The sequence below is a fragment of the Balearica regulorum genome, chromosome Z (assembly GCF_011004875.1).
Source record: "Balearica regulorum gibbericeps isolate bBalReg1 chromosome Z, bBalReg1.pri, whole genome shotgun sequence".
Classification (NCBI taxonomy): domain Eukaryota; kingdom Metazoa; phylum Chordata; class Aves; order Gruiformes; family Gruidae; genus Balearica; species Balearica regulorum.
The window spans coordinates 61,548,632-61,571,551 of record NC_046220.1 but is presented as its reverse complement, the minus strand read 5'-3'; the positions used below and the strand labels follow the sequence as shown (position 1 = coordinate 61,571,551).

Here is a 22,920-nt window from a genome sequence, read left to right as displayed (position 1 = left end):
CTGACCTGTCAGCTGTAAATTTTTCAGGCTTGACCTGTAGAATTTAGAGAAAATTTTATGTTGATGGTAGCTGTGCTCCAGTCCTACCCAAATCTCAGCAAAAGCAAAAGGTGCTAAATAAACTCCGTAACTACTCATTTTAATATCCACCCAGAAGGCTGTCTCACACAAGTAGTATAGACCAATTTTTGACTTCTATAAGATCTTGAGCTTGGGAGAGCAGTACTTGGTCTCTCTGATGTTGACATTTCTCACTGTCACCATCCTGAGAAAATACTGTTATTCTCTACACATCTGTACAGTTCCTGCTATTCAAAGAATAAAAGAAAGAATTCCTTATTTATGACAGGGAAGATGGTTTGGACCCTGTGGTTTTTGTTGCTGCTTTAGGATTCTTCCGTGATCACTGGCTTTAACCAGCCAGTGGTAACGCAGAGGTTATGGTTTCATGGAAGCAGGAAACATGCACGCTGATGCTCAAAAGATGCCCTCCTTGGTACTGTAAGACAATTGCAGTAGGACACATACATGCTATTTTCTGAGAAGTTTTAAGGACATTCTCTTTCACGTGGGTGTTACAAAGCACCAGTGATTCATGAAAAGGGCTGTGATTTATTTAACAAATGTGGCTGAAACTCTTAGTAGCATCAGTCACATGAGAAAGCATGCCTGCATTTCGCTTCAAATACACGTGTCTTTGGGTTTATGGCTAGTCTTTCTTGTTCCTGTTGGCTGGTTATAAACTGTACTAATCATTACGGTTTTTTAGTTAAATGGAACCCATTGGTGTCACTATAACACTTTATCCCGACATACTTGAAGTCAGCTGGACAATTCCATATCACAGATTTAGAGTATGTCAGACTAACTTCAGTGTGATGGAAATACTGTTGAAATCCATGGTAAAACTTTAGTTGCTTTTAGTGGAACCAGCATATTATCTAATAGTTGCATTTTTTTGTTCACGTTACCAGAAGTTGTATGCTGGAGGATATGCTGCTTCCATCCTGTCTGTAACAAAAACTAGAGAAGAAAAATTATTCTAAGATTAGCTCTTCTTCTATAGTTAGTGTTTGACCCTGTCACTGTTAGGCATGCTTGTATGAAGGAAAGACGGAATCTTGTAACACAGAAACTCAAAAAGAAATTGTGCTTCTTGTTTTATTGCATGTTTTCCAATGAGAATCACATATGCAACGGGAGTGGGGGGAGTGCAACAGGGAAGCTTACACTGGAGCTTGAAAGGCATTGCCTTAGGGGACAAAGAAGTACACTTGTGAGACAAAAAAGGACTTTGCTAATTCTTCTGTTCTGATCTCATTAGTCTATGCACGTGCTTTAAATGACTTTTTTAGACCTGCTGATACCAAATGACTGCTTGCAATTGCAAACAGGTGCCTCCCCCCAAATTTTGCTCCTTTTACAGAACGTATACGAAAATATACTTTTGTAATTTTAGCTGTGATTGAATTAGAAAAACTGTTCCCTAGTTCCCTGTGTGTGTCTCATTCAGTGTACACAGATACTTGACTACAATGTTGACATTTTCAATTATGAGTAGTCTTTAAAAAAAAAAATCAAAACCACAAAACCCCTTTTTTTACAACTATTACTTTTTTTCAGGCAATAATAAATAGCACTATCACTCCCAATATGACGTTTACTAAAACATCCCAGAAGTTTGGCCAGTGGGCAGACAGCAGGGCGAACACAGTTTATGGCTTGGGATTTTCATCTGAACATCACCTTTCAAAAGTAAGTATACCAGTGGCAACTATTCAGCTAGTCAAGTGGCTGAAGATATTTGATTTCTGCTCATTGTAGTGCTCACTGCTGTTGTTATTTAAAAATAAGTTACAAAAAAATGCTCTGTATTGATCCTTATAATGTAAAAAGACAAAACAAAATGTGATACCTGCAAATTTTCTTTTAACTGATGGAGGAAAGGAGGGAGATTTAAGCTATCACAGTGTATGCTGTTGACGGTCTCTAATTACTCATTTGTTAGCTTTCTCTTTTTTTAAAGTTGTTCTTCCATTACAGTTTTTCATGATAGAATTTAAAGGAGTAGACAATTCAGTGTTTCTTCTGTATTTAGATCTCCTAGGAAAAAAATTGTTGGTAGTCTTCAGATGCATTTTTGTCTTTTAAGCCACATTCACTTTCACTTTTCTAGCATGGCTTAAAGTAAAATTAGTGGGACTTATATTCAATATAAAAGAAAACCACATACTCTTGTTGGAACACAAAAGTTGAAATGTTTACTAAGGAAACTCTGTGGCGTATGTGAGGGCTTTTTTCTGGTCTACTTGTGCAGGAGGGAAGTACACCTTATTCTGAGGAAGGTAGCAACCCCTGTTGCTCAAAGTGATGGTGTAGTTCCTCTGAGCACCTTTTCTACAATACCTATTGCTATTGATACTTCTCTGGTAGGTGAGTCCAAGAACCTGTACGAGCCAGAGTCAATTTTCTCCTGATGAGGAATTTCAGTTCAGTTTAAGAACAAGTCTCTATGTTAAGCAGAGAATTTTCATCTCTGACGTATACAAAAGATCTGGAAACCCAAGCGCAATAAAAGGAATGTGTAGTACATGTTTAAGTAAGGAATAATGATTGGCTTGCTATTTAAAAAAAATAATTATACCAGCCCTTTTGAGAAAGTAATTGTCACTATCCAAAGATAAGCATAGGCCTGTTAGAAAACCATTAAAATGAGAACCAGTACATCTGCTTTATTTGGACAAATGTTAACACTTGTAAGAGTTCTTCCTTTTGTAATCAGACAGCTTTCATTTCCACAAAGCAACACAAACACAGGAAATTCTGAATGATACTAATATTGCAAGTGCGTTTGTGCACCTATCATTGCTTCAGTGAACTTGGAAACTTTGTCACTTACTAAAATTGGTGTGTGTGTCCTAGAGGCACTTGCTTACCAATGGCCTAATACCTTTTCTTAATATTTCAGTGGATTTAGCACGAATGCTAATTTAGTTTACCTTTCTTGTAGACTAGCATGTTTTCCTTAATCACAGAATGCTTCTTGGGAGGAAAAGTATCACGCTGTAGTCATGCACACTCTGTGTTTGCCTGACTTTAAACATTAGGTTATCCTTGCCAGTGAAAATACTTTGGATTTTTTATCTGTCTTATTGTTGACTCTTTTCTTGCTCTCCCCATGTGGTACTTACTGCCTTCTTAATTATAGTTGTTTCAATCCCATTCTGTCACTGCCTTCAAACAGACATCTAAGAGTTTTAAGTATGCCCTTGGCTTAAAACTTTATATTGCTGTTGAAAAAAATAGTCTGAAAAGCTACTGTAGATATTTTGTCTTCAGTACATGTTGGATTAGCAGTTTCTCATATTGCTATGTTTTGCAAAGAATACACAAATCTGTTGAGAAAAATACCAAGTCACAGACCTTTTCTGAAGCTTATGTTGATGAATCTTCAGAACCTTTTCAACAAACTGTTCCTGTTGAATTATATTTTAATTATCAAACCGATATTCATGTGAGTTGAAACTGATCGTGGCTACTAAAATTCAGAAAGGTAAAGCTTTTTGTGTTATTTTAAAATTAACAAACATATTTAATGGGGGAAAGGAAACTTTTCTTTAGATTACAGTCTATTCAGTCACTGAAGTCAGTAGTTAAGTTGGTCTTGGAATCAGAAAAGTTGAATTAGAAACCCTGTATCTACTGTGTAGCTTTAGAAAATCACATCTATGTTCTCTTTCTTGTCTTGTCTCTTTGCTCAAATTACTAACTCTCACTTCTGTGCACTGGCATTGCAGTCAGGTTTAGCAGAGCACTCTGGTACACCTAGTACTGTAGGACATGAAATCTAATTTAGGGCTTATGATACCACTGGATATTAGTAATGAGGCTAACAAATAAACTGTATTAGTGGATTTGTTCAGGAGCAGATTGCTTCTAGAAGTTGCCTTAAAAATTGCTTCTGGAGCTTCTTTTCTGTATTTGATTTATCAAAGTCCTTAAATGAACAGCCCTGTTGTATGTGATTTGTTTTGCAGTAGAGTCTCTGGGCCTCAGTGAAATATTTCAAATTCCAGGGAGCAAAAGACAGCCTGCAACCACAAAAAATTTAGTCTAGTCTGTGACTGACTGCAACAGGTTAATGAAGCAAATAATCAGAGCAGATAGAATAAACTGTTTATTCTTAGATCATTGTCTGCTTAGCTTATAGTAAATGTTTGACTTTTGGACTATTCATTTTTGGTTCACATGCCTTTGTCCTCCTGAACTAACTACTAGGGTAGAGTGGAACAGCGGTAACCTCTTTCTGTACAAGTATTGTGACTGAGAATTAGTGGAGTGAGAATATCTGATAGAAAAATAATTACACTCTAATCAACTTCACATACAAATGGTATAGAAGAAAATAAATTAAATGTTTATTTATCTTCATTAGACCTTTTCTCAATATGTTAGACCACAAATTCACCTCAAGATTGTTCCATCAGAAGTCAGTGATAACTGAAAGCTGATTCCTGTGTTGGAAAATACTCCTTTCACAGGGTCAGGTTACACTAGCAGAGTCTCTCTTGCTGCTGCAGTAGGAGAAATAGAATGTCCTGTGATTTTCAGAAGAAAACTGAGATGACTTTCTCATTCAGAATACGAGTCTGTGCTTTTGATAATATCCTGATATATGAGAAGAAATACTCCTTTTCAGGTTTGCTGTCTGTCTTACCCCTTTGAATTAGTTGACCTGATTTATTCCATGGAACTGAAGAGTATGCTAAACGGCAAAAGTGCTCCAACAGATAGTTGTAAGACTCTCTTGTAGTCTCCCTGCACATTTTTTCATCTTTTCCTTAAAATACTGGTCCTGCAGAGAACCCTTCCTTTCATACCATGAGATCTCATCTTTGTTATTCAGGAGTTTTGTCAAGAGATTGGTATTATCCATCACCTGACTATCACAAGAAATTCTAGTAAATTTGTGAAAATTTCCACTACATTAGCCTTGTTGGCTTTCTTAGAATGTTACCTATTTATCTGTCTATTGTATTTTTTTTTACAGTTGCTACCCCTGTGATACAGAAGGTCGTATTTACTGCCTTGTATGTCTTCAGCCATTTATTCTAAACCTCAGCATCATGTTTTCCATTTATCAATCCTCTGGTCTTAAAGCTGATGTAAATAATAGTTTAGCCATCAGATTTTGAGGTCTATGTACAAGTCCTAAATAGATTATCATCTAGTTCTGGTGATCTGTTGCCAATTTTATCATCTGTTCTGAGACGTTTTTTGATGCTGGATTGGATTTTCAGGGTGGTATCTTTTGTCTCATTCTATATTCAGGAAACATATGCTTTTAAAGAACCTGACAGGTGAAATATAGGATACAAATGGAGAGAAATGATATTTCCTCAAATACTAATAGCCTACCAGGAGGTGAAGTTTAAAGACAATAAAGTTTTTTAGATCTTGCATAGCAAGTGAAGTTCTGATTGAAAATAGCTGAGGAGATTGTGTCACACAAAGGGTAGGCTTCATCCCTTCTAAATACATGCAGTGCAAAGCAATTTCTTTATATGCTGTGGCTGAGCAGATTTAGAAGCTGTTGGTGAAGCTTCCAATGTTTTTGCACAATCATTTCAGTCTTAAGCTGATCATAATAAAATAATGTTCTACATAAAAGCAGTAGGAAACAAAGAGAAATGCTTGGCTACTATAGCAATTAGTGTAATGTCAAGCTGAGATCTCAGAAGCCAAATTTTTCTCTAGCCAGAGAAACTAGGCCCTATTCTTAATAAATTGATTTAACGTCTCAAGTTTAAGGGTGCGTGTATTTCTAAATTGTTGCTTTAGCTATTTTCTGGAAGAGGTACATGTAGCATAGAAAGTTTCATATGGCAGTACAATGTGCAGTTCTTGAATTTAGTGTAAAGTATATGCAAGTGTTTAGTTCGATGAATTTGTTCTTTAGCTTGGTAGATGTCAATGAACAGTCAAGAAATGAACTTGACTCAATATTCCCACTGCTGCTTTCCTAACTAGCTATTGAAATTATAAATGCTGCTGATATTTGGGAAGACGTCAGTACTTTTTCAGTCATGAAAGAATAAAGCCAATTGAAAGCTCTAGGGTAATAGTGACCACAGTAGGCTTCAGAACCAGATCATTTATTGTTAGGAGGAGAGTAAAACCTGAATCTGAAAGCAGCTGTGTAAGGCAGCTGGTCACTGTTACTAGCCATCTCTGAGGTGAGGTTTTTTAACACTATCAGCAACAGATCAAACTTCATTGCATCATAATTTTCCTGACATACAAAGAGTGTACGTTATGTCTGAAAGGTACTGAAAGGTCTATCACTGTGTAACTCACTTAAATGACTATGTAATAAGGAGAAAAAATTAAAAAAATTCTACTGACAGAATTTGACTGTGTAAAATGTTAAGTACAGCATTCTGTTCTGCATGTAATGTACTACTTAACGCCTACTCTTTCTCTTTTTCCTTTTTTTTAAACATATGTACCTTCAGTTTGCTGAAAAATTTCAGGAATTCAAAGAAGCTGCTCGACTAGCAAAGGAAAAATCCCAAGAAAAGATGGAGCTAACAAGTACACCCTCTCAAGTAAGTCTTATTGCCTGCTTCAACCCTAGTACTTCGTATCTGTGCTGCTTACTGTATTGTACATTACACACACATCTTGTACTAAAAATGAATGGGGTATTTCCCAGTTACCCTGAATCCTTTCAACAGTCAGCTAGAAGTGTCAAGAAGTCTAAGAATACATTTAACATATGCTACAGAAGGGTCAAAGGGACTAGCTATAAAATAAAATTGGCCTTTTGTTTATTCCCATTCCTTTGAGCTTTCCACAGAAAATGAGTAAACATGACGAGCAGTTATGTAAGTAAATCTATGGTAAACAGCTTTTGTGTTTTTTCTTGTTGTATCTATGAGATTTCTGGCAGTGCACTGTAAAGGACTTCTGTAGAAGAATCATTATAGTGAAAGTCGAAGTTAAACCAGCAAACTATTTCTACTTATTTCCTACTGTGTAGTATTCACTTATGAAATGAGTGTTGAAGGAAGATGACAGATTCACATACTGGTTCTGGAGTTTTATTACAGTTAGCCATGATGTAAAAGAAGAGTTAATAAAAGATATCTCAAAACATGAACTGGTTTAATATAGGCCTAACAGGAGGATGAATTAAAATAGTCACATTTACATTAGTCATGCCTAAAATTAATATACTTGAAAATGAATACTTTGAATTTGCTTTGAAAAAAGAAGTTGCCTGAGGCTTTTATGCCCCTCTATTCCCGCCCCCACCCAGTGTTTCTGGCTCTATGTGTAGCTATTTGCTTTGTTTTAAGCAATAGTGAAGACAAAGGTAATTCCTTCTCTTGGAGGATGAAGCAGCTTTAAAACTAGAGCAGGAGTTCCCGAGTTGAGTAGGATTAATGCAGCTGAGTCTTTTTTCTGGAGAGTCTTCATTCATTGAATCAATGCATCTCTTGGGTGCTTTGCACTGTAATATGCTCCTGATCTTTGACAGAACGAGCATGGCAGGCAATTTGCAACATGCTGTATGAATAGTTTTATTGCCACCAGAAAGCTACATCTGGTGTCCTTCCAAGAGAAGTCAGTGGAAACCACAAGAATGTACACAATGAACCAACCTCATGTTGTTTTCCCAGTAGGCATTTTGCCCAAGTGCTAGATTGGCTTTTGCTATTGATGGGAAACTGCTTGCTCTACTGTAACAGGAGAAAAATAAGGCAGTCTTTTTTTATTAGTTTTCTTGACTGTCTCTAAATTTCTGATAAATTCCATAAATAAACACAGAGATAGTGGAAGTAGGTATTTCAGTATTATAACCTAATATACGCTTAGCGTTAGAAATAGTGAAGTGCTTCAGCCAGGCCTCTAGTTACTCAGTATTACAGCCAAAGCAATTACTCTGCTTCTCTTTTGACATGTTGATTAATAGTCTGGACTCAGATGTTAAATCTGACATTGTCAAATGGAATGACTTATTATTTGTTTTAGACATAAATTTGAACTAGACACTCAGAGACAAGATGCTTTTGTCTAGCAGCTGCCCAGGGTTGAAGCTTTCTCTTAAACTATATAACCTGTTACTAGTGTTCACTTTCCTGTACAGATTTCCTTTTACACTTGGAACGTAACATTTTATACTGTAGGCAGTTACAGAAATGTTACCTTGAGCGATTCTATAATGCATATTGAGACCTGCAATTTAATTACTGCACACTTAGGAATAATTTCATAGTCAGGCCTTACTTCTCATCTCTTGGCTTTTTGCTGTGTTGATAAGTTAGCGTATTATTCTGAAAGATAGTTAGTGCAAGTGCTGACACATCAGCATAATAGTCTTCACATACTTAATGCTTCTCATTAGTTCCCAAGAGAGAAGGGAGTTGAATCAGGAACTTCAGAGTTTGGAGCAGATGAGAAGCAACGGCTTCATGGCAGACTGCAGCACTTCCATGGTGCCTGGGCTCATTCAAACAGATTTAATGTCTGGGGGGGAGATGAGTAGTACTGAGGAGGGAAGGAGACATTTGAAGGAGCACTTGCTGCCATTTTGATCATCTGCCAAAAAATGACTGCAAGGCAAACAATTCAAGTGTTGCCTTTCTCAATCATTTTACAGCTCTTCTTTCCCTTTTGCATAGTGATCTTTTGCAGAGAGGGAGAGTGAAAGAGGAAGGACATCTTCTCAGTAGCCAGTCAAGACTCCGCAGGAACCTGGCTTTTTTAGGAAGTTTTGACAGGAAAGGCATTGGCAGGTAGTGTGTGAGTAGTGAGCTCTGTAACAATAACCCAGTTAGCTGCGTCAATCCCTCTGCTGACTTGGACTTGCAGATATCTTTCTGCATTAAATTAATAATAGGTAGGAAGATACTACATATAAAAACTGGAAAATATACATGTCAAGCTTAAATAAAATGTTATATTTCTCTTGGTACTGCTTTAAAAATGCCCTTATTATTTACCAGTTAAGAACCAGATATGGTACATTGCCCACCCTCTGCCACATTGTTCTAAAAGAGAAAAAGTGCATGTACTTTTTTCTGCATTCAGTATGACCCTGCAGATCAAATCTTTATTAAAATATTTCTACAACTAGTGTAACAAAACCCTGCACAAGGTATTTGCTGTTCACTATTGTTTGGTGTAACCCTGCAAATACTACTGGTGTGTATGAGTTTCAATTCTGAACACCATGCAAAAACTTGTTGTGAAACTAAGGAGAAATAGAAAACAAGAGCTATCAACAGAAATATCTCAGAAATAGAATATATATTTGCAGTTCAAGTACTTCCCAGAGTTAGCCATGTTAAAACTTAAGAGCAATCTTATCTACAGTCCGCTGAGTTAGGCTGTTTCTTTAAGGTGTTAAGAGCTTTAGTAAAGAGTTAGTACTATTTGGCTAGGTATTTCCACCAGAAAAGTACCTCAATAGTCAGGAAGTAGTAGTTCCGTGCTGAGTATTTTTTGGATATAGTAGTTCATCTCATGGCATGTATTCTTTGGCTTTTGTGTGTGTGTCTGTGTGTCTGTGAGTAGAAAGAAAACAATACATAGCCCAATTTGCAATTACTTAATAGCAGGAGTTCCTTTTCCCCTAAGCTATGCTGCTGCTAATTTTAAGCTCTGCATTTTTATTGTTTCTTTAATACTGCCTGTTCTGCTTCTATTTACCAGCAGGCTTTGCTTTAATTTCCCAGAATACCAGATAATATATAAAATCACGATTTACCTTGACTGTAAAAAGAACTTAATTTGTCCAGAGAAAGACAGTGACCTGGACCAAAAGATTACAGGAAAGATGCTGCTTTGTTTTGTGTAAGTCCCACAAATAGCATGGTGCTTTGTTGAAATGAAGAGGAAAGCTTGCTTTCTGTATCAGAGAACTTGTACTTTTGACCCATCTGTATTAAAATGGATTCATATAATAATACACACTTTATCTATATCTAGTATGTCTGGAGGCTTTGGTCTGGAAAGAAGTTGTCTATTTTGGTACTTCTAAGACCACCTGTGCACATAGGTACCTCATCTGGTGTCCCTTTAACTTAGCCTTAGATAATAAAGGTTTGCAACGCTCCTGTTGATATGAAACCAAAATACTGGCTCCCCTGCTCTGCCACCTCCTATTTCCCAGACCCATCTTTTAATACAGGGAATTATTTTGCTTATGTCATATACTCATGAATCTTATAGTGACAAGCCAGCCATGGTCTACTTTCAGTTACAAGTTTGATTATGCACTGAAAGAGCAACACTTCGATCAGGAGTTCACTGAGCTGCATGAAGCAATAGTCTGAAAATATGTCCTCCCTCCCCATTTTTTTTTCTTTTTCTTTTTAAACTAACCTTAATTAGGTTCAACTACAGAACCAAATAGTGCAATTTGTGAGGTTTGCGGTCTCACCCCATCAGTCTTACAGCCACCTGGAGTCTGAACCTCAGTTCTTTTTCTCTAAGCAAGACTCTGTCCTCAGATATTTCTTTTGACCCCAGTCATTTCAGATTAAGAACTCTGTTAATTTCTGAAATTGTGTGGTGAGTAATCTACTCAAAATAGTCTTATCTGTGATTCTGAGCCCCTCCTATGCAGACTATTAGGAATAGCTATTGCTTGAAAAGTTTTAGAACCACATTTTTTTAGTGCAAGGAATGGGTTGGTTTTGGAAAAACGGTCATAATTTATCACTTGTTGGCTTTTTCTTTGTAGAAGTACAAAATTTACTTACAAAGCTTGTAGGAAAAATAGTTTTCTGGCATGTTATATGAATTTCTATACTAGAACAAATGTTTCACATTTGTTAGTGTATATCTGAATCAGTAGCTTGCACACTTACGCCATTGCCAGTCAGTACTGAACAGAGAAGCACTATGAAGAACAGCAATGCCAGGGAAGAGTGTGGAATACTTAATGAGAAAACAGTATAATACTTAATAAGAAATAACGTTGGAATTGGTTTGGTTTGTTCATGGTTTTAGAACCACCTACTTCTCCTTTTCTTCGGTTCCATATTTAGTCACCATTAATAAGTGGCTTGATCTCTACTGTGAAGTCTGCTTGGTTTAGTTTAAAGATCCTTTTATGAGTGCATGTGTTTAGTTTATAAGATTTTAGAATTTAAGGCATGTTTTGATGAATTCCCCTCTCTTCTGTTTATTTTATAAACTGTAGTAACTGTCATTTTTATACTGCTTGGCATCACCAGAGTCCTAAATAGTCATTAGTAAGGCCAGAGCTCCTTTAAACAGTGCAGATCTCTGACAGACTTAAATAGCAAAATATACCTTGTCAGACTTTCACATTTACTTGTCATGTAGAAAAATAGCAATCCTCAGTCCATGTGGAAGTCCAGGACTGGTGAGTGACTTAAAGTTCAATATCCTCCAGCAACCTATATATGATACAATAGTGGTTTTATACCACAGCAGAGCTGTTAATCCTTTATTCTCAAATGCATGAAATATCTCTTTGTAGCTGTCATGAGTGGGAAATACCAGGCCTTAAAATAGATTATGGATTTACGGGAAGACTTGTCATTTTCAATTTAAGCGCTGTTTTTTCCATATAGTATCTATACAGTTGAATGTTAGAACTAGGTTAACCTGCTCTCACAGCTAGAAGGGAAGTGTGAAAATCTCTTTTTAAGCTGACCACAATTTCTTCCCCAACTCTGTAAAGTCTGGAGTGGATGTGTGAAGCTGTAATAGTAGGGGAAAAAACCCTTCATTACATATGAATATCTCACAAAAATGTTTCTAAAATTCTTTTACTCTAATTAATACAAAATGGGAACATATTATGTAAACATTTGTAAAAATTTTGTTCAGTGTTAAGTGGCTTTTTCTGTTGTCATTAGTGCTTTGTTCATAGCCAGCTTCATTATAGTTGGCTGCAAATAAATTATCAGGCACGGATAGTTGTGAGTGTGTGAGAGCACTGATTAACCTGTATGATTGGTAGAAGAAATACATCCTAGAATCTGATGTTTCTCTTGTACATACAAAATCAGCCCCTCAAGAATTTGCAGGCTGTGAACCTTTAGGTATTATAAAGACTGTGATGTTTGTCTGCATTCATTTTTGTCGCTTGAATTTCATTCATGTTGGAAGTCTATGAAAGTGCTTTATTGAATAATAAGCCTAGATGGAACTTGCACGTTTGTTTTACTGAAATAATTTTTATGCATTCACACTTAAAACATTTTAATAACGAGGCCCTGTCTTTATGTATCTAATAATAGTGTTGTAGGAATTTTAACTTTAAGATACAAACCATCCAGATTTTGTAGGGTGTGGTATGTATTTTTTAGAATATCTAGTGTAGTTTGGGAAAAGGAGGAAATAAAAGAAAAACTCTTGGGTCCATGAAGGCTTTCATTTAATGTCAGTGAAACTGTTTATCGAATCAGAAAACAATATAGGCAAACCATATAATTGGTATAAAATAATTCCTTTGCCTGATTATCTTGCCAACTCTGCTCTTTCACACTTAATTTCAATTCACTTTCAGTTCAGTAAAATTGTTCTGTAAAAATCAAGATTTATTTCTGACTTTTGAAGTATTAACACTTAAGATAATGGTTTTGAGTATAAAGTAAGAAGTTTCTTACTGAAAGTAGGTAACAATTTGCATTCATATAATAAAAAAATACATTTATATTATAAATAACCATTTGTATCTGTGGAATTAAATCAGTGTAAGCTAATTATTTCTGCTTTTTAATCAGTAGGAATTTAATAAGGTGCAGAACAGAGGCACTGGTGCACGTGCATTGTGTAACTTGATGGATGCTAAATATAATAGAACTTGAAGTCAGTTTTAAAATACTGTATCACCCACTAATTCAAGTTGTAGAGTGAGCTACATATCTCTCACTATGTGAGAAATATGGCAGAATAAGAGCAAAATTTTGGCAATTGTTGTGCTGCAAATGTTTAATGTAATTTAAAGTGCAATGAATACATTGAACAGCAATATTTTTGGTTAAGAGACACCAGAAGGGTGGTGATGACAGCCAGATCTTACTTTCTTTAAAAGAACTGAGTTTTTCCATCTAGTAGTCTGAAAGTCAAGGACATTTCCTATAGACAGAGTATCAGATTCAGTATTGGCTTTCAAAAAAGCCTTATCCTTGCAAACTAGTTGAAGGCTACAAGTGGAGGCTCAAAATTAAACCTCGATCTTGTAAGATCATGACCATCTTGAGATACTGTGTAATTCCTTATGAGATTGCTGTTCTTTAGCTTCCTATGCAGAGCGTCAAAGAGCTGGGAAGAGGATCTGCTGGCACAGAGACTGTGCCTGTGCTTCAGTCTAATAACATTAAATAGCAATTTTATCTGTTCCCCATGGTAGAAGGCTGTGTGGCCATAGTAGATGCTTAGTTTTTGGAAACACTGTAATTCAGCTAGTCCTCTGCTGTATAGACACCCCTCCATGACATCCATTGAACTCTGTTCATGAAACTCTTCTGTCTTGGAGTTAAATGTTACCACTTGATTACTAAAAGTCTACTAACACATTTTAAAATTGAGATGAGCCACTTAGCTTATATGACTTGCTTATCTCCTGCAAAAATCATTACTTGAAAATATAATAGGAAAGGAAATACTAAAATTAAGCCACATACAGGAACTGAAAAGCCTATAACGTTCTAACTTAGGATGTGGGCTACAAGGGTGTACTGTGTATAAAACAGAAGTACTTTCAGTGACTAGAAATTAGCAAATGGTGTTTGTTGGCCAAAACACAGATGTACATGTTGGCATGACAAAGGGTGATTAAACAACACCAGTGCCTTCTGCTGGGAAGCAACCATTAAGTTTTTCAGGTGTCCAGTTGTATAGCAGTAGTGGAAGCTGCCTGGGTGTAGCTGGAGTATTCTTCTTCCTGGATAATACCGTGATCAGCAAGAGCTAAGCCAGCCTAACATGCCTCCAAAAGTTTTGCTAGACTCTGCTGAAGAAGTATTGTTTACAGATAGCTCACAGCTGAAACTGTGAACCCACCACCACTGTTCACTTTGGTTAATAAACAATATGAAAGGTAGATTTTGAAACAAATACGAGAATTGTTTGTTTCCCTGTGTTGGAATATAAAGTGAGAGACAAGAATCCTGGGGGTCAGTAGCCATCCATTGTGCAGCAGGATGAGGGCTGGATGTAATACCAGGTAAGAGAGAGAGAGGTCTGCAATAAGCAGGAGGCTGGATATTTGCAAATAATTCATAGATCTGTTTTGTACAAGATAATGTGAATCTTATGGTAATATACTTCTAAGTTAAATTCATATGATGAAATATGAACATGAGAGATGCTGGAAATCTGAGCCTCACATTAATGCTACCAGAAATTTGTGTGTCATTTAAGAATTAATCTTAGTGTTTATACTCACATAGCCTTGCTGACCAGGTCAGTTTGTAATTTTAATGTGTTATTTGTTTTACTTAAGGAATCAGCTGGAGGGGATATTCAGTCTCCTTTAACACCGGAAAGTATTAACGGGACAGATGACGAGAGAGCGACGCCAGAAGTGACACAGAACTCAGAACCAAGGGCTGAACCAACCCAGAACGCATTGCCATTTACCCATAGGTACAGATTCCATTCCCAAATCCTAATTAAGTGATAGCTGTCTCCTTCCTCGTTAAAGGGACCTTCTCCCATATTGTGTGGAAAAAAAACCCCAAACCCAACACCCCCCCCCCCCCCGTACCCCCCCCCCAACCCCCCATCCCTCTCCCGAAAGAAAAATGGACTGGCTTTCAGGTTTGCAATATAATCTTTGTTTTAAGGAAAAAAAACACGTATGAGAAAATCTCTTGGAATAAGATTTGGGGGAATGTTACTTTATAGTTTAATCAGCTTAATTCAAGCCCTTGAACACTGGTTAGTGCAGGTGTCCCTTTAACAGGAAGCATTATTTCAATGTCTGAGATCCTAGTAAAGTTAACTGCTTCATAGAATATTCCAATTACATTATTTTTGCACACATTCTTTAAATGACTGATAGGACTGGTTGTCAGCCTTTCATTGACGAGTTGTTGGGAGAAAAGGGACTCTTACAACACTTCTGGATTGTGAAGCTCAAAGCAGCCTTTATTGAACAGTTCTCTGACAGTTGAAAACATTTTTCAACTTTTTTAAATATGAGAGAAGTGTAGTTCTGCTTCAGACTGAATTACAACTCATTGCACTAGGAATGCTGTGCTCTGCTGTTCTTTAAGAAAGCTAGGACTTTTTAATTTAGTGCTACAAATAATGAGTTAAGATGGATATATCTCGCCTATTAGATATGGTTATAAATCCATCACTCTCAATAAAACACATAACGTATTGAGACCGTGGAGACTAACTGAAACCTTTAATAAACTTAAAGCTAGAAATACTAGATTTATTTTTTTAAACATTGTCTAATTCAGTTTAAATAGAGTTTAAGAGCTCTTGATCAAAGGTTGGGGAATACTAGGATGTCAGATATGTCATGCAATTCAGAATGAGCAGAGGTGGAGTTGGAATTGCACAGGACTTCTTGGGTTTTGTAAGAGAATAATACTATTAAACATACCTGGAAAAAATAATATACATTTTCAAATGAGAAAAAAATTATACTTTTGCACTAATTTTCTAACAAACAGAGTGATTGTGTTTATTTTTATACTTAACTGTCACCAGTGCATCTATTATATGTTTTAGAAGAAACAGTGCTTTGTGAGAGTACTATGAGCATGTTGAAGGAATATTACAAAAGTTGCACATCTATCAGTATTCTGTAACAAGTTCATTTAAACTGTGTGTTGGAATTCTCTATCAATATTTTTGTGAAAAGGAGTTGTGATAAAGTCCATACATGAGTAGTGTTGGGGTTTTTTTTCTTTGTGGGGTTGGTTTTTTTTTAAATGATAGCTGCAAGATCTCCCCTGTTGTTCTACATACGTAAATATGTTGTCTGGTGTGCCAATATAGTAACTACGCTTTGCTCAGCATTGAGCATGACTGAAGATATGTTTTGAAACTACGCAGTTGTAAGTTTTGATGGTGTAGAATATAGGTTACAAAACTTTTATGTGCATTGCGTTTTTCTGTCTACTTCATGTATGCAGTGTGGGTGCCTGGGTTTAGTTTCTTGTCCTGTTAAATACCACTAGCTAGAACTGGTCTACCGACAATAACTCTGCATTTTGAGGATCACTTGTCAAAAGACCAGAGTTTTGTCTTGCTATTGGTGGCTTCAAGTTTGCTAGTGAGCTCTTACTGAAGAAAATGCAAATTTTTAAAACCCTTTGTAATTAATTGAGTTTTGGACTAGATAAGGTTTTTATTATAAATAAATAAAGATTATTTATTTATTATAAATAAAGAGGCAAGAAACGCATGAAAGAGATGGAAAGTGAAGCCTCTAGGATTGTGTTAGTCCTGGCTAAATGGGCATGTTTTTGTAGAGGCATTTCATAGTATTAAATTGGCAACTAGGTAGACATACCTAGCTGCTTGTGCTGGCTGAAAGGATGCACTCTGCAGACAGTCTACATGCCCTGAATTAAAACAAAAAAGAAATTAAAACCTTACACCCTGATCATTGGAGACTCCTTGGACTTTTCATATGTCAGGGGTATGGAAACGGATTGTTCTTCTTGTTCCTTGTCTCTCTGATGATGCTGTGTGTTGGTGGTATTCCATGTGTGATGGAGAGGACTTGCCAGACAGAGCCCTTTCCTCATGCACCCTGCTAGTTCCTGCCAATCACTGAGCCTCTTCCTCCTCCACACTGCATTTCAGCAAAGGTGAAGTTTACCCAGTGCTTGTGGGTGAGGAGGGTAGCACTGGAAGGGCAGTTGAGTGTTGTCTTGTGTGTGGCAGTGCTTTTTACGTATTTGCCTTTACTCCAGGTGCTGTTGATCAATTGCTAGGTGCTTTTCAAAAGAAAAGGCATTGTGCTCTTGACTTCCCTCCAATGAGTTCAGCTGTAGGGGACATGAGAGTCACTGAGGCTGGCTATGCTTCACTGAAATAATGCTACCATAGCAAGTTAATTTCTTCCATAAATAGGAAAGCTGTACTGTGCTCTGGCATTGAGAGTACATACTTAGCGGTGAAGAACCAAAAGGAGTGGTCCTCTGTGTAGGCTAGAGCCCAGGCAGCCATGGGGCGCGTGTGGGAGCTTCATGGGCAGTATGAGGTGCCATGGCACTGCACGGTGAGGGTGGCTGGTGAGGTGCAACTGCATTGCTGCCAAGAGCATCGGCAAGCTCAGTGTCTCTGCGGCAGAGGACAAGGGTAAAGGTTTGCAGGGGGCTGCTGTCAAAACAGTGATATAGGTAAGGGGTTTTCATGTCTTTGTATGAACTGGAAGGGTCTGGCAGGATTTAACAAGGTCAGCAATCACAGACGTGGAGGTCATGCTTTGGTCTACATCTTACTACTTTTCATTTTTAATCTGCACACCTGACAAATGTTCAATTTTATTTTGTTATAATACATCCTTGCTGGCTAGATATGTACTCTTCTGCAAGCATTCTTCTCTGCGCTTTTTATGTCTTAGTGTAAGTAGCTAGGACCTGTTATTTCAGCAGCGTAAGTGTAGACTACATTGGTATTTATAGTTATTTTCTGACCACTTATAGCCAAAAACCAAAACCAGCATTACTTAAGTAACCAGAGTTTTGTTATCAGAACTCAAATTTCTTATTATTTCAGTAAGTAATTGTAAGTATTGAGATGAACCTTCTCCACTACATGTCTAAAATCCCATTCATATTCCATGAGCGTTAAGGAGCAAAAGTCTAGTTGCTTCAGTTTATCCTCATCTGGAAAGTCCTAATGCTGTTGATAAGCAGCATACCTCTAGTCAACTGCTTGAGAGATAAGGCTATTAAACAGTTATGAGCCTTGCACAGAAGATAAAGTCTTGTAATTAAACATCTTGCCTTTTTTTAAACTATCTATGATGGTTAATGTTGAATTATGAAGTAATATTATTGGAGAACTCCCGCATCCTATAATATACTATAGCCTGAGCACTGCTCTCATGAGTAAACGTTGCCAGAACAAATGAAAGTAAAATGTAGCCTAAACCTGGCATTAGACTTTTTAAAAATCTTGGCTGAGACTCTGATCAGTCCTTTTCTGAATAATAGGTAGCCCAGGAAGCCTTTTTCTAACAGAAGCTAGTTAATAAAATCTATTACTAAAAATAATTAAGACTGAAAAAAAATACTTATTTTCATTTTTAAGTAAATCTTAGTTTCCTTAGATGTCTTCCTTGTTTAAAACATATCTTCCACATTCTTTAAGTTGTGATTTTTAATTTTTTTTTCTAACTTAAAAATGTTGATCATAAAATGGGATTTGGAGAGAAAAAAGTTGCTAATAAATTTTAATCCTCTGACTTGACTGGCTTTTAAATAAAAGTTTTGATCACAGTGGTGCATATTATACAGTTCCTCATCCATGTGGATAAGCCCAAAGAAACATTATACAAAGTTTACTGAGCCTTAGAATATAATTCAAATATTAAAACTGAATAGAATATCTGGCAAACTGGGCAGCTGCTGCTTGGGGCTTTTTGGTAACTGTTTGGTGAACTTGCTCTTTGACCCTTGAAGAGAATACACTTGTTCATAACAAGCTTTATTCCATTTTTGGCACGTTATGAAGCTGATAAAACACACTTTCAGAAACAAAATGTAAGAGGATTCTCCTGGGACAAATCTTGAAAGTCTTCAATTTTCTGTCAACTGTGTCTTGAACCCATTACCTCAATTTTTCTTGTAATACCTAAACTTGGAATTTCTATTACATAATGTTTTGATCAGACTATATATATGTGAGTTTGTTGCTTGTTCATTAAAATTCCTATTTTTGTATTCAAACAAGTTTTTAATAGGGAATTTTGACTCATTGCCTTAGTGAAAATGGACTTATTTCAAATGATGTTTATATCTTAGATATGTTATTGTCTAGCTAGCTTACCATTTAACAATGCTGCATGTAAATCCAATGCTGTACAACAATGAAAAAACAAAAATCTTGCTGCTAGCTAATGTTCCTTCACTGAGTTTTCATTAAAAGTTGTATGCAGAAATCTGTTTAGTAGATTTTTCACTTTGTTTATTAAAACTACTCACTTCTACAAGCTTAAATATTTTAGTTATGTTACAGTAAAGGTACTTTGTGGATCATGCTGAACTTTAAGGAAAAGTTTAGAGTTAATAATTTTTGTGGTGTTTTGTAATTTGGATTTATGCTCAAATTGTAGTATTTGGATGTTCTTAATAGGGTTATGCATAGCTTCCTTACCAAATAGTCCTGGGGGTGTGTATTACTTTTTAAAAAAAAAATTCTCTGTTTTGAATGTTGTTTAACCTGTTCATAGGATAATTTCTTGTTGTGAGGAAGCTCAGGAGCTCTCTAATCCAAGAAGGTCAGCTATGAGATCAGACCAGGCTGCTCTAAGATTTATCCACTTGGGGTTTGAAAACCTTCTAGAATGGAGACTGATAAAGCCAGGCTTTTTAAAAAGGTTTCTCTATAATATAAAAGGCAGTAACTGTCTTCCCATTGCACAGTACTATAATGAACTGTGACATTTTAGGGCATACCAGAGGAGCTATGGTAAATTCAATTACTCTGTTGAGAAAAGATTATTATTTCTTGAGGCACACTCAGAAAAGAAACTCAAAGGTGATATGTTCCTGCTGTCAGTGTAAGCAAAGAGCTGGTTAATATAGCACCTTAGATACAGGTCTTGACTTCACCTCTACCAACGTTTGTTTGATGTTGTGAAGGTCATAGCTGTACTGTTCTTTGGCCTCTTGTGCTCCGCTAGCAAGAGCCTGGTGGTCTCTGGAAGAAGCACACAGGGAAGGATTGCTCTCCCCTCCCTCCCTGACCCAGTTCCTGCTGCTTCCCACACTCCTGCAATTCTGCCTAAGCTGCTGGGATCTTGCTCAAGTAGGCTATCCTTCAAAATAAAAGTTCTTGCTAGGAAATTATTAATTTGAAAGGAAAATCTTACCTTGTGTTCGTGTAATTATTTTTTTTCCTATGTCTGACTTCCCTTAAAAAATTTTCAGAAATTGTCATAATAAGGAATCTTTGGAATACGTAGTAAACCATGACATGGTTTTAAACCAGTAACATGTCAAACACAGCGTAATACAGCTCATCCTGTAACATTTTCGTATGATATCTCTGGTAGTGGAAGGAGAGATGGAGAGGACTCGTATCTGCTATTGGAAGAATAGTCATGTGTTCCTGAGCTCTTCAAAATGAAGAAACTCTGCAACTACTAGACCTAATTTTAATGTCTGGGGGAATGGATGAGAGCCAAAACTAAACATAGCCTAACACTTAAGAGAGTAATTTCACCATCTCTCTAAGCATGTTCTAGTTTGAAGCATGTGAATTGCCTACTTCCTGACGTTTATTTAGTGAGGGCTCCAAGATGTGATTCAGATGATGTGAGCTGGGTGTTTGAAATTAGATGATATAAATATCGTCCTCAGCAACAAGTGAGCACTCTCAAAACATACCTGTCAAGCATGTTCTTAGAAGAGAATATAATCCTTATGCAATTTATATTTAAAAAAACAAAACCAAAAAACCCAAACAAAACCATACCAAAACCATACTACTTGTACTATGTAAATTTTCCCCCTTTAATCGCATACACAAGAAAAAAAACCCAGTAAAAATGAAAAAAAGAAAAGGAACTATCTTGCTTAAGGAATGAACTTTCATTTTCTAAGATACGTTCATTGTGTTCATCCTATCCAAGGTATGGATGACATTAAAAGATTGTTCATTAATAAATACCTCAGCAACTGTAAACATTGGCTCTGTGAATTGGGATATATGATACTTAACACTAAGCCAGATTCTGTAGGGTGAGTAATTTTTTGTGGGGGTTTTTTGTTGCATCTATTAATTCACAATCATTAATTTTGTTAGGTATTTTCAAGAATACAATTTTCTGACTGATGTTAATCATTTTAGGAATCTACTCTTAGCACACAGTGACTTTTTTGTCATTTTTAGGCATTGGTGGAGGAGCTATTCTCTTTATTCTAGATTTTCCTAGTAACTTGAATAATGAACTTCTATTGTGAATTTGGATAACTATGTATGCTTGTTTAAAGTCGTGAGCAGTGTCTGTGAGGTAGGTTTATGGCATGATTAGTATGTACATTATTTAGAATCTGCAGTTTTGTGAGTTGTAATCTCCAACATGCAATCATCTTTTCAAGAACTGAAATGATAGTTATAGAGATCTTACTAGGTAGTTGAAACCTCATGTTTTCTTTACTCCTACTTCCATCAGTAGTTTTGATATTATTTAGTGTCATAGGAAACCTTTCAACCAGTAAGTGGCGAAAAGCTGCAAACTGAACTTTCCCCGGACACCATGAAGAAGTCCAAGGTGGTGTCTTTAATACACCAGAGATCTCTCTGTGTAATTTTGCTGAAGTTTGGTCAGCAACTATAACCAGTGTCTTTTCAAACATTTTTTTTCAAAACTGAGAAGTGTCAGTAAGTTATCAAAGAGAACAGACACCAAAGAAATGCTGCAGGAGTCAATGCATTACTCTCCATAAAAAACACAATGAAAAGTTTTGAGAGCACTTCGTAGAATTGCTTTATATTTTAAAATCATCTGTGGAAAGACTTAATGCTTTTGAAACTGCAAATGTCATGCATGTTTGGACTGGAAGCGTCAGTGCATATTTACCATTTTTCAGCCACTCATTAAAGAAACAGAAAGACAGTAACATCTGAAGTTACCAGGGGAAAAAAACCCCAAACCCCACATAGCTGTTGCTCCCCTGAATCTCAAATGAATTTTCTAACAGTTATGACCCTTGAAAAGAGAAGTCTGTTGTGAAAAAGAAAGGCAGAGGGGATGTTTTGCAGGATAAACCTATTTTTCACAAAGTTTGATCACTCAAACTTCACTGTCTCCTCCTTGTTAGGAAAGTTGATGCCCGAAAGTATTTCACAACCAAGATAATGCGAACAATTCATGCCCATACCCTCAGCCTGGGATTAAATCTTAAGGAGGAGGTGGGGGGCTTTCTTCAGAGTCGGGAATTTTGACTATTTGTAACAAGACTTTCCTATGTCAGTCTGTTCTGCAGGTAAGACTATCGCATAGTTTGCACCCATCTGCAAACACATATGCTTTGCCTCTCCAGAGAGACCTCTTCAAATTACGCCCCAACACCCACCCAAAAGTATATGTTAGAAAATAAAGGCTCCTTGTATCTGGTGTGTAGCTGCTTCATTTCAAGTGCAAGATTTAGTCCACTTATCTTTACCAACACAAAATACAATGCTTATGTAGCCATCTATATGGGTAGATACATGCTAAAGAAGCTTTTCCAGACTTGTTAATTCTCTGTTTTCTGTCGCTAAATGGACTCTGTACTTACAATCTAGTTGTATGAAACTGGAAAACAGTCCAGACTTGGGTTTCCAGGTACATATTCCCATCCACATAGAAATTATTGAAAAGGTTACACAGTTTTATAGAAAGCAAATTAAAGAGAAAAGAAGATTTATGGCCTTCAGATCACTTTTAAGTATGCTGCAGACCAGTCTGCATCACTATCTTATTTAGATTCTTTGTATTTTACTCATCTCAAGGTTCACTTATTGTCAACTTTGGTTTATTTTGTAAAATCAATATACAGAACATGGATGAACTTGCATAACTTACAGTCACTGTAGTCATGGTAGAGTGCCTCTGTCATATTCTTTAGAAGTAAAGGAAATTGAAGTGTTGCTGAATAGTTTTGAGTTCAAAGTCCACAAGCTAAAAAACAGCTTTAAAAAACTCAGAAAGCAAAAGAAAACCTGGCTTTTTTTTCAATTTTGGTA

General features: G+C 36.5%; 1 protein-coding gene across 2 annotated transcripts in view; it reads left to right on the top strand.

Annotated features, from left to right (window-relative positions):
• The window catches only part of HOMER1 (homer scaffold protein 1), a 120,569-nt gene that overhangs the window by 33,792 nt on the left and 63,857 nt on the right, over positions 1–22,920 (top strand). For both annotated transcript variants that reach the window (XM_075739268.1, XM_075739267.1), the window contains exons 3-5: positions 1,624–1,755; positions 6,516–6,608; positions 14,495–14,637. In XM_075739268.1, coding sequence (XP_075595383.1) covers positions 1,624–1,755; positions 6,516–6,608; positions 14,495–14,637 — 368 coding nt within the window. The remainder of the gene's footprint in view (positions 1–1,623; positions 1,756–6,515; positions 6,609–14,494; positions 14,638–22,920) is intronic.